The following is an 11,419-nucleotide window of genomic DNA, read 5'->3' as shown; positions in this document are numbered from 1 at the left end:
TTTACTCCCTCTGGCCTATTGCAGCTAACAAGTTTTCTTCTTTGGCAGGCTGGAAGTACCGGCCCTATCATTAGGCAGAACAAAGCTGTTGCCTCAGATGGTATCCACTTAGGGCTGTGGGAGACATCTATTCCCTGGTCATTCCTCCTGAGCACACACCCCTCCCACCCCGTGTGTGGACTTGTTGTCTTGCATTGAAGGATGCAGTTTCGTTGCCATTGTTGATGCAAGATTCAGTTGTCTTTCAAGCCAGCTTCTGTCTGTGGAATTGAGGGAGGCGTCTTGTCCTTCATCCAGTGGCATAGGTAGCCATGTGGGCACCCAGGGCAGTGCAAGGAGGCAGCGGTGCAGTGCGGGGCACACAGGAATCCCAGTGCCCGAGCCCCATTCTGCTCCGGTACCCTGCAGGCCTGTGTTGTTTATTCAAGCAGCGTGGAGCCTGTAGGGAGTCCACCCGCCACCTTCCCCTCAGCTGGAGAGTGGCTGAGGAGGAAGCGGAAGGCAGATTCCAGCCCTGCGCTGGTCAAAAAGCAGCGCAAAGCCTGCAGGCGCCTCAGCCACCGCATCGCTCCCGGGAGAGACACGTGGCTTGGGCTCGGTAAGTGCTGCCCCCCCCCCCGTGGTATGGCGCCCAGTGCCCCCTGCCCCTGCACACTATGCCTCTGCCTTCATCTCAGCAAAATGTAGTGGACCAGCCCTAGTGGGTGGTCTTTGACATTTCCTACTTGGCCAGCGGTTGGGTCTGTCTGTCTTTTTGTCTCTCTGACACACACAGCCTTCACCCCAATATTCTTCAACTGGTCAGAGAGAATAAAGGAAAGGAACCTCAGAAACATGGTGACATAATATCTACGAATCTTTTATGACTTGGGGAATATTGGGGAGGGAAAATGTGAGTGCTATTAATGCCCAGGGCTGAAGATGCTTTTCCTCCACCTCTTCAAGGTAAGATCTTCACCCCCGAGACCATTTTCTCTAACACATCCTTTGTAGAACCTCTGGCAAAACAGTGCTTTTTATAGCCCACTGTGACACAGACTATTTACTACCGAGGAGGAGTAATTTAAACCATCTAGTTCATCTCATTTCTAGCAAAAGCTGAGCCCTTGAGAATCAAATTATTCCTAACCAGCCCTTGGCTCCAGCAAACCTCCTTCACATCACACCTTCAAAAGCTGCAGGGAACAATGTGCTAGGGATCTTGAACATTGCCTGGTTTTATAGGCATACCAATGTTGCTTTAAATATTTTTCCTTTTAATGCTAGTATACCTTGATGGGACAGGAGTGCCTGGCGTGCTCTGGTCCATGGGGTCACGAAGAGTCGAACATGACTAAACAACAGCAACAACAAACCTTGATGGGATTTGGGTTTGAGGAGGCAACATCATTTAAAGCAGCTTCTGGGGATCAGAATTGCTGATTTGAGATCAGGCGAATTATTATTTTCTTCATGTATTTATAGAAAGACCATTTGTTTTAAAATCATCCACACAATTAGTCCATCACCAGCTGAACCAAATTAGGGGCAGATATGAAACAAAAAATAATTGATCATCAGTATCAGAGATAGCTGAGTTTCAACATGTATGGCTTTTGCATGGTGAACATGAAATAAGACCAATTTTGTTGGAAGGCAGGAAAAAACTGGTTAAAGAAACAGCAATATTCCTCTCCATTTATAACTCAGGGATGAAGCTCCCCGCCTTTATTCCAAAGCTGTCAGAAATATTAGAATTAATGCCCTGCAGCAAAACACTCAATAACCATCTCTCCTCAGAGAAGGCAAATACATGGCACTTTCCAATTAACTGCTCCTCTAAGCAATTATACTGATCAAATAAATGAATAAGTGACGGGCATGTAAATGGTAGACACAGCTAATTTCATTCATCTGGAGGTTATAGCACTACTTCTATAAGCACTTAATGTGTTCTTTCAAGCTTCAATGAGAAACATAAATACAATTAATATAGTCCAACAAGAAGAACTTGGGTGCACACAATATGGCTGCCCTCATTATCAAGTGAATATTGCAATAATGAAGGCTTCTGGCCTCCAGCTTGTTGAATCATGCTGGTGCTGGGGCTTTTTTGCCCTAGTTGTGTATATGCATGTTCAGCATATTGGACATCAGCGTTCCCCAAACCACCTCACAGATTATTGACTAGCTCTGCTTATAGGGAGCTTATGACTCCCTGGTTGCCACAGTTCCAATGGCTACCAGTTTGTTTGCAGAAACAATTCAAAGTGCTGGATATGACCTATAAAGCCCTACATGGGTAGGCAAACTAAGGCCCGGGGGCCAGATCCAGTCCAATCACCTCCTAAAAATTGCTGACTCCTGGCTTAGATTCAAGTGATCTGAAAGATCATATTCCCTTATACAAACCTGCCCAAGCTTTGAGAACTTCAGGGGAGGCCCTTCTCATGGTTCTGCCACCCTCACAGGGATGCTTGATAGGGATGCAAGAGAAGACATTCTTGGTGAACTCCCTCCCTATATAAGCTGGACTGGCTCCCTCCTCGCTGTGTTTCAGACTTTATTGCTCTGTCAGGCTTTAGGAAACTGACTGCTTTTAATGGAAGGACTGGTGCCGGGCTGTTTTATTGTACAGTGGTACCTCCGGTTGTGCACGGGATCCATTCCAGAGATCCAGTTGGATCCCAAGGTGCCACTTCTGCGCATGCGCGCGGCACGGTTTATCACTTCTGCACAAGCACACGCAGCGCAATACTTCCTGGTTTGCCACACACATATCCCAAAGGATACGTAACCAGAGGTGAACATAAGTAGAGGTATCACTGTATTTGTATTGTCTGTCTGTCTGCCTATCTATAATTTTAATTCTATCAATGTTTAGTTCTTTTAAAATGACTTCTTCTTTGTTTCTAGCTGTTCTTATTTTTATCTGTAAGCCACTTTGACTTCTTGTCAGTGGAAAAGGCGGGTTATAAATAAATATATATTAATAATAATTTAAGAACATAAGGATTCGCAAGCTTGAGCCACACCAAAGTCTAGCTGAGCAATCTATCTCCAATTCAGTCTTTGGACACTCACATACAGGAACAACCTGCTATGAGAACGTCTGTGGATGCATTAAGGCAAGCAGGTATTTGACAGGAGAGCTTATCTACAGCTGTTGAGTGTGTAAAGATATGAGGAAAGTAAGGGCCTGAAAGGAAGTGTATTATGCTCAGTCGCACACGGTCCTGAAGACCACAATGCCATTCTTAAGTTCATCCCCAGCATCACCTATTCAGGGGTATACTGCTTCTGATCCCGGGGGCTCTATTTAGCCATTATGTCTGATTGCAATTAGTAAACATAGCTTTACAAAAGGAATAGACACTTTCATAGGATCATTGCGCTTTATGAACCAAAATTCTATTCATGTCATCCTGTGTCTCCGCACAGCAAACATGCATGGAGAGAGCATGGGCAGTAGGCTGTGCAATATGCAGAATCCCATGCCATTTCCCCCGCTCCTAATTATAGCATGGAAGTCACAGCACAAACGGTGTTTATGTGGCATACCATTGATCACTGGAGCAGATCAGGAACTAGGGTAATTGGTGTAACTCTGCACAATTTTTAAAATATGGGTTTTGTTTAATAACTAAGGCAGACTTGGATGACCTTGCTTTCTTACCAAATACACACACATCCATGTGCTCAATACTCCATATCAGGGCTTACTTGACACAATGCTGCAGAGTTCTGACCTCTGTCATCAGCAAAGGAAGACCATTGTGGCAAGAGGGAAACCAACCTGGTCCCACCTACTGGCCAAAGACAGAGCAGCTGCAGGTGACTTTCTTCCCCTCTCCCTGCCAGAAAGAACACTGTGCTCCCACTGATGAATGACTGTGGGATGCAAAAGCAAGAGGAAAGGGCACTCTGGCCCCATCCATCAGCCAGAGGAGCAAGATCCATTGATTGCTATTCAAGCAAGAACACAATGAACATTAGATTGAACCTGGCCCCAATGCATATGAATGCTTGTGGTTCAAAACTTTGGTCTGGCCTTGAAGAACTGATCTCCCTCCTCTGCCTTTCCCCATCCTTGTGTCTCTTTGAAGTTTGTAAGCTAGATGAGGCATGTAAGCTATGGCCAGCTTCTCTTTCTGTCTCTCTTGATGAGAGGTGTTTTGAGAGACACTTAATTACCTGAAAAGTGGGATGAAAACACAGCAAACAAATAAACATAACTACTTTGTTATATATGCAGCTGCCTTGTCTTGAGACATACCATTGCTCCACCTAGACCATTACAGTCTACTATGACTGGAGTAGTTCTCTAAGGTCCCAAGCAGAGGTCTTTTTCTAGCCTTCCTACCCCAGAGTCTAATGCTCGTTGTTCATACACATACAGAGGCTTAAGAAGACAAAACACAATTTGAAAGATTGTTAGGGCACACTTTTTTAATCCAGTCATTTGTGTTAATATACAAATACAGTCTGCATGTTTAGGCATTATTCTCATTCATAAATAATTTGGCCTCCATACATTCACAGGCATGATACAAACAGAATTGTAAGTTACTAAGCACCAGGACTATTTGTTATTCGTCAGAAACCCAGAATTGCTCTAAAACATAGTTCAGTGGGCCCCTCTTCAGCAGTCTACTGAACACCCAATGAGGAGTTTCTCTGTTAATTAAATGGCAGCTTCTTCAATCTGCTGGATGAACAGTCCTGAGGGGGATTTTCTTGTGTGTATTTTTTAAAAAATCATACATACAATGACTGGAGATTGCAAAGCTGTTTTGTGTGTCACACACACAGAAAGAGAGAGCAAATAATTATACCGACTATCCTTTGGCATAACTGCCCATATACCATGAATGCATATTAAACAATACGTTCAAGCGAGGATGGGAAATGCGTGGCCCTCCAGAAGATGTTGGACTCCCAAATCACATCAGGCCCAGCCAGCATGACCAATGGATTGTGGGAGTTGTAGTTCAACAACTTCCAGAGGGCCATGTATTTCACATCCCCACACTAAGCATCTTCTACACCACACTCTTTTAGTGATCAAAGGAAGATGAATTGCACTACATGAGTCACACTCAGCTGAGCCCCGTTGCCATCCAGCCACTGTCAGCGAGAGGCAAAATTAATCATTTGCAAGATGTGACTTGCCCCACAACACTATGCATTGCGCCACCCTTCTCCAACCAGATGCCCTCAAGATGTTTTGGACTAAACTCACATCTGTTCTGGCCACCACGGCCATGCTGGCTGAGGCTGATGGGAGCTACAGTCTAAAATATCTGGAGGGCACAGAGCTGCATCATATCAAGCAACTATTTGGACCAAACATTTCTACAGTGCTGGGCAAGGAAGTAATTTTTTCATATTACTTTTTTTTGGGGGGGGCAACTATCGGTACTCTCACAATTATGCTTCCTTTATCATTTTTATGGTGAAACCAGTTCTCAAGACCAGAGGGAACAGATCTCCAAAGGCCACAATTGTGAATTAAGGCCTTTAATACTTTTCAGCATACAATCCAGACGTTTTATTTTACATCTTTTTAAAGAACATTAGCTCTTTCTTCTTATAGTCCATGGAAAAATGTCCCCTGGTGTCATTAACTATGGTTCAGTGTCAATTATGCAATCCCAGTGTACAACATGGTGGGGATTTCACAATATGTTAGGCAGTATTAAATTTGCAGACATAACACCTACCTATGCTTGAAAAGAATAAAAACCTAAAACCCTCTACCTACATTATACACAATCATACTGTGTGCAGAGCTACAGATGAGCCTGCTAGGAATAGGCCTTGGTTACAGTTCCTACAGGTTTTCATGGTCTACTGCACACGTGCCTCTACTCCCAAACCCTAATTTTCACTTATGGTAACTCAAAAGCTCCTTGCTATTTATACAAGGTCACTTCTCACCCCTGGTGTACCCTTCATCACTTGATCACAAATGGGTAGTTTTTCATATCATGAATTCTCCAGAGGTTCCCTTTATCAGGCTGATTTGGCAACATGTAAAACTATTCTCTGTTTTATTTGTTTTCAAGTCATTATTCTTGTTGATCACATAAGCAGTTATCAACCTAGATTCAATGATACACCTTTCCTTCAATTAACACATCTGGTGGCAAGCCCCCCCACAAAATGTATAGAGGGCCATAATGGAATTGTGTGCATGTTTTTGACACAGCACTTCCTACAGCTAATTTAACAATGCAGGTTTGGGTGGTTTTTTTTAGAAATATGAACAACAGATTTGGCCCTATGGCTGCTAAGGAGCTGTGACAAAACTGCAAAAAACAATCCCCAAGTGGAACAACAGTCCGTGTAGCAACTGCACATTCAATCCAATTCTCACCTGCCACAAATGAGACAGGATTTGACTTCGACGGCATTTGTATTTGACCACCATCATTTACGTTTACAGATTTATCATTACCAAGAATCAGTAATGCACACAGGAACTGCTACACGTAAGACTGTGAATTCCATGCTCCTGCCAAGTTTTAATTTTCAGAAGAATTTTAAGCCACAAATTTTTGAAAAGAAGCATTTGCTGTAGTTTTTACAACCTTTTTTCAAGTTATCAAAGAGGGAAGTATGCAAATTTGCTTTTTGTTTCTCAAACTGATTCTTCTTTTTCTGAAGGTCAATATAATAGAAGCACTAGGTGTATCTCATCATTTATACTTCTGTAAAATACTTATCAGAAGCTATTCTTGATCATACTAATTATATTTAAATAGTTCATTAGCCTTTGGACCAAAACACACTTTGACACTAGATGAGCTCCTTTATCTAAATGCCACAACCAGACCATGAGGAAAATATACTAGATGTGGCTCGTCTACTAAAGTACTTGCTTGAATTCTTCTCCCTTTGTCTTTTTTTTTTAGGGCATAATTAGTTAAAGGGAATGTTAATGTATGTTTGAAAATGTGCACATGTATACATGACATGTTATACTAAAAGAATGAGAGAATACATTTCACACTACAGAGGTAGTACTTTCAGGATTAACACGCACCGGTTTCGAAGTATTCCTCAGATCTTGCAGCTGCTTAGCCGGTTTCCCTACTCCTTCCTCAAACCTCTTCTCCACAACAGGAAGGACAATTTCATGAAGGAAAGATGCATTCTGCCTGATGAATGCTTTCTTCTCAGGGTCCTGTTCACAGCGTAAACTGTAATCAACATGCTGGATGGCCACAAGGATTATCTCCACCAGACTTTCCAGCAGAACCATATGCAGCTCTGGGAAGTACAGTTTGAGAGCTTCCTCCAAGAAGGTCATGGTCTGTTTGGTGAAAGCCACAACAGTATAGCTAAGATTTACCCAGCAGTCATCACCAGTGTACTGATCAAAATTGGTCACACCACAGCTCTTCATCTCCTCTCTAAGTTTTCCTAAAGCTTCAGGGGTCATCAAGTTCATTCTCCTCCACATCTCTTCAGAGTTACGATGTTTTGTAGCCTCCATTATGATATCTTTGTAGCTCTGCAAAGCCCCTTTGATATCCTTCACTAGCAGGGTATGAATGATGAAGGTCAGATCCAAGCCAATATCACTGAGCTGCTTGCAGTGTTCCTTTGCCACCTTCAATAACAAGTTACATGATTAATTTTACTACACCTTTAAGCAGTTGCACAACAGAGACACTCTAAAAGATAAGATAACTATCACCCCATTATGAACACCACGAAAAACACGACATACATTCAGGGTTCGAAATGAGCAGGGCGCCAGGCACATTTTGTACCTTAAAGATTTTCCATCTGAGAGCACCTCAAAAAGTCAGGGTGTCATTTTTTGCGCCTGACTGACACACGAGGATTACTGAAATATATGTGCTTTGAAGCCTCAAAGTGTATGTTAAAGATAGACAATATGTTAAGGAGTTTAACAATAAAGAGTATAGTGTTTTGAAAACTGAAGTATGGTACCAATATTTTTATTGTAAACACCAAATTAAACATGTCATTTCTGCTAAAAATGTGATATTAACAATGTGTCACTTATGTGAATTGTGTACTAATTCGTGGTTATCAAAATATTAAATAAAACATGTTGCTGACCGCCCGCCCCCCCCCCGCCCAGTGGCAACTAGACATTCTGTTTTGGTGCCCACAATCCAGGTCCCAGAAGGCATTTGGCTCCTAGATTTTCTATCCGAGTTTCTAACACTATATACATTATGGAGAAGATGTGACCCAGCATTAATCCTTACCATTCTGGCCCTCAGAAAAAGGCAGTCTGTATCCCAGAGTGGGAAACATTTGTTATCCAGAGGGTTGCATCCCCTTGTGAAGAACCTTTTGGGGGGTGTCATATGCCGGTGATGTGCATGACAAGAGACAAAAGGGCCCGAGCAATGGCTGTGACCCTTACTTTTGTATAGTAAGCTGCAACCCAACAACACAAAACTTGGCGATTCTACACATCTCTCCATCCAGGCAAGCAGGAGGCATTGTCAATACAGTCATACCTTGGGTTACAGATACTTCAGGTTGTGTGTTTTCGGATTGCACACCATGCCGAACTCGGAAGTACCGGAACGGGTTACTTCTGGGTTCCAGTGCTTTGCACATGCACAGAAGTGTGACCTGTGTGTGCACAGACGCGGCGCTGCGGGTTGCAAACACTGCAGGTTGCAAACGTGCCTCCCGCATGGATCACGTTCGCAACCTGAGCATCCACTGTAATACATTTCTACCAGGCAAAAGCATTTAAGGAGGATGTGGAGCAGAGCAGGTAAGGAGTATGGCCTGCAAAAGGGATATGGCTTAAAGAGAGTCCAGAGACATCTGGAGGTCACAAGCAGACCCTGGACAACAGGTTCACTACCCTTGCTGTATCACATTGGACAGAGCAGCAGGTAACACAAGGTTATCCAGGCTGTCTCTTTCCTGGCAGGATAGGATCAGCCACAACAGTCTCCTTCACCTAGATAAAGCAAAGACATGAGATCACCTTTTCCCACTAATCAGGGCAGCTCACTGGAGGAGCGGGTTGCGGAGCAATTCTGTCCAGGCAAACTTCTTCAAACTTGGGTAAAAGTAATTGCTCAGAACACATTTATTTATTTACTGCATCTCTGTTCCACCTTTTTCTCTAAGGAGCTCAAGGTGGCATACATGGTTTCCCCCCTCCTTTAATCCCCCACAGCAGCCTGCCCACTACTGTTCCTAGTGTATTTGGGACTGCCACATGATTAGGGCAGGAAGCGGGTGTGGGCACCTACACTCCTCACTGTTTTTGCTGGCTGTAGGAAGGAGGCACCTTGGATATCCAGTACAGACTGCCTTTTCCTGAAAAACAAGTAACAACTCCGGAAGGTCTCAATGCCCAAATATAGCAAAATATACTTTGATCAGATAGACAAAATCTGTAAAGTCATGCCACACGATTCGCCCTTTCTTTTCTTCCTAATCTTAAAGTGGAAGGGCTCCTTTACGCTGGAAGAGCAAGAAATGCTTGTGTTGCTCTCCTTTAGAATTAAGCAAAAAGCACTCTAACATTATAAGGGAGAGAAGCTCCGAGTGATGGGGAATGTGGAGTACAGGATAATCAATGCAGCTACTGCAATAAATTATTTACACAGCTTCTTTACAAACAGAACACCCTGTTTCAGGACTGGGAATTGGACTAAATGACTCACTGATTTCCTCCTTGCCCTATATTCTATGACATTATCTGGAAAACTGAAGTAGTTATAAGAATGAAATTGTGGTCATCCAGTGCAAGTGTGACAGCATAATACACCCACATTTGGGCCTATATTTTCCTCATACCTTCACACACTCGGCAGCAGTGGATAAGCTCTCCTTACTGTCAAACACCTGCTTGCTAAATGCATCCACAAACATCCTCATAGCAGATCGGGCCCAGACAACAAAGGCAGAATAACATCCACTGTTGCCTGCAAAGTCTGTCTCGAACTCCCTTGCAGTCTCTAACAGGCTGGTGAAGAAGACATGGCAGAGCTTGTGAATATACAGCAGAGTGGCACCTTCAATGCGCAACTGGCGGATGGCCGTGTGTACTGCAGCTTCCCTGTTCCTCAAGAAAAGTTCACATGCTTTCGTTGATTGACCCAAGCGGATGAGCTGAGAAACAGCTCGGCGGGTAGCTCTAGGCCCACCCCGTAGAGACCTATCTGGAGAAAGTTCAAACACAAGCACATCCGTGAGCTGTCGGACTCTTTCGTCCACTTTTGTTCGTAGTTCCCTGACTGGCTGGGTCACAGGCTTATCTCCCAGGTACTCATTCAGTTTATCTAGCAAATCAACTGCCCCTTCAAAGTCTCTCTGAGCGATGCAGACATCCAGATCCTCAGGCAGCTCCTGAATCCATTCTAGGGACAAATCCACCACTTCTTCTTCTGGTGTTGCCTCCTCTTCATCCTCCTCCTCAAAAGGATTGGTGGCTTCTGGAGGGGAGGGGGGAGGGGCCCGCACTGGGGCCTCCTGCTCCAGCCGCAGCTTCTCACTGAGGACCCGATTCCTCTTGGTCTCCTCCAACACTTCCAGCCACTCTTTCTTGATCTTGGCGTTCTCCGCTTGGAAGATACGGCTCTCGGGGAACATGAGCAGCTTGAACATGTCCTTCATGGGCGGGTTGTCCTTGACGTTGACCACCGCCAGCCCATCCAGCGGGTAAAGGGCATCGTACCGGTACGCGCCACGCCGGTTGGGGAGCCACGCCGCCACGAGCAGGCAGTCGTTCATGAGGAAGGCATGTACCCTCTGGACCTGCACCATGTGGTCGGCATCATACTCCACGAGGTCCCCGTTGTAGACCAAGTACTTGCCGGGGCTCTCGGGCAGCAGGTCGCGGCAGCCCTCCACCTTCTCCAGGAGGGTGGTGAGGGTGCGCTGGCGGCCCTCGTCGCTGGCAGCGTTGTCTTTGGCCGAGAGGGCTAGGAAGGGGTTGGTGTGGGGGTCGGCGGCGGCCCGCCGGGCGCCCCCCAGGGCCGGGTCGTCTCGGTCGGCGGCGCTGGCCTGCTGCAGAAGGGCCTGCGTGACGGCCTCCATGATGCCCTTCTGCTCGGTGAGGATGTGGCTCAGCTGGTACATCTCGCTCTCCAGGTAGCTGATCTCGCGCGCCGTCTCGATGAACTGCCGGTAGTTCTGGTAGACGTTGCGCTTGAGGCTCTGCGCCGTCTCCTCGCTCAGCGCCTGGATGCGCTGCCGGTGCTCCTGCAAGTCCCGGTCGCCGTCCGACTGCTGAGACAGCTGCTTCACGTACTCCTCCGCCGCGTAGCTGCCGGACTCCAGCTGCCGCCTCAGACGGCTCCCGCCGCCGCCGCCCGCAGCCCCCTCGCCCACAGACAGCGCCATGTCCGAACCCGGAGCAACGAGAGAGCGGAGCGAGGGGCAGAGAGGAAGCAGGCCAGCGCCAAACGCCTAGCCGCCAGAG

General features: G+C 45.7%; 1 protein-coding gene and 1 long non-coding RNA gene across 2 annotated transcripts; both read right to left on the bottom strand.

Moving 5' to 3' along the window:
* Positions 1 to 640: 640 nt before the first annotated feature.
* Positions 641 to 2,325, bottom strand: LOC310674593. Its single transcript, XR_014509667.1, has 3 exons — positions 2,132 to 2,325; positions 1,356 to 2,097; positions 641 to 1,271 (listed from the first exon to the last, which is right to left on the bottom strand). It is a non-coding gene; the product is annotated as an uncharacterized lncRNA (long non-coding RNA).
* Positions 2,326 to 4,408: 2,083 nt separating this feature from the next.
* Positions 4,409 to 11,340, bottom strand: EXOC8 (exocyst complex component 8; the record flags this gene model as incomplete). Its single annotated transcript, XM_083433901.1, has 2 exons — positions 4,409 to 7,597; positions 9,793 to 11,340. 2 exons carry the CDS (start codon positions 11,338 to 11,340, stop codon positions 6,989 to 6,991), a joined length of 2,157 nt encoding a protein of 718 aa, XP_083290027.1. The 3' UTR covers positions 4,409 to 6,988.
* Positions 11,341 to 11,419: the final 79 nt, after the last annotated feature.

This window comes from Podarcis tiliguerta (assembly GCF_965153285.1).
Source record: "Podarcis tiliguerta genome assembly, chromosome: 3".
In the NCBI taxonomy this organism is placed as follows: Eukaryota; Metazoa; Chordata; class Lepidosauria; order Squamata; family Lacertidae; genus Podarcis; species Podarcis tiliguerta.
Note: the sequence above shows the minus strand (reverse complement) of the source record. Positions and strands in the feature narration are given on the sequence as shown.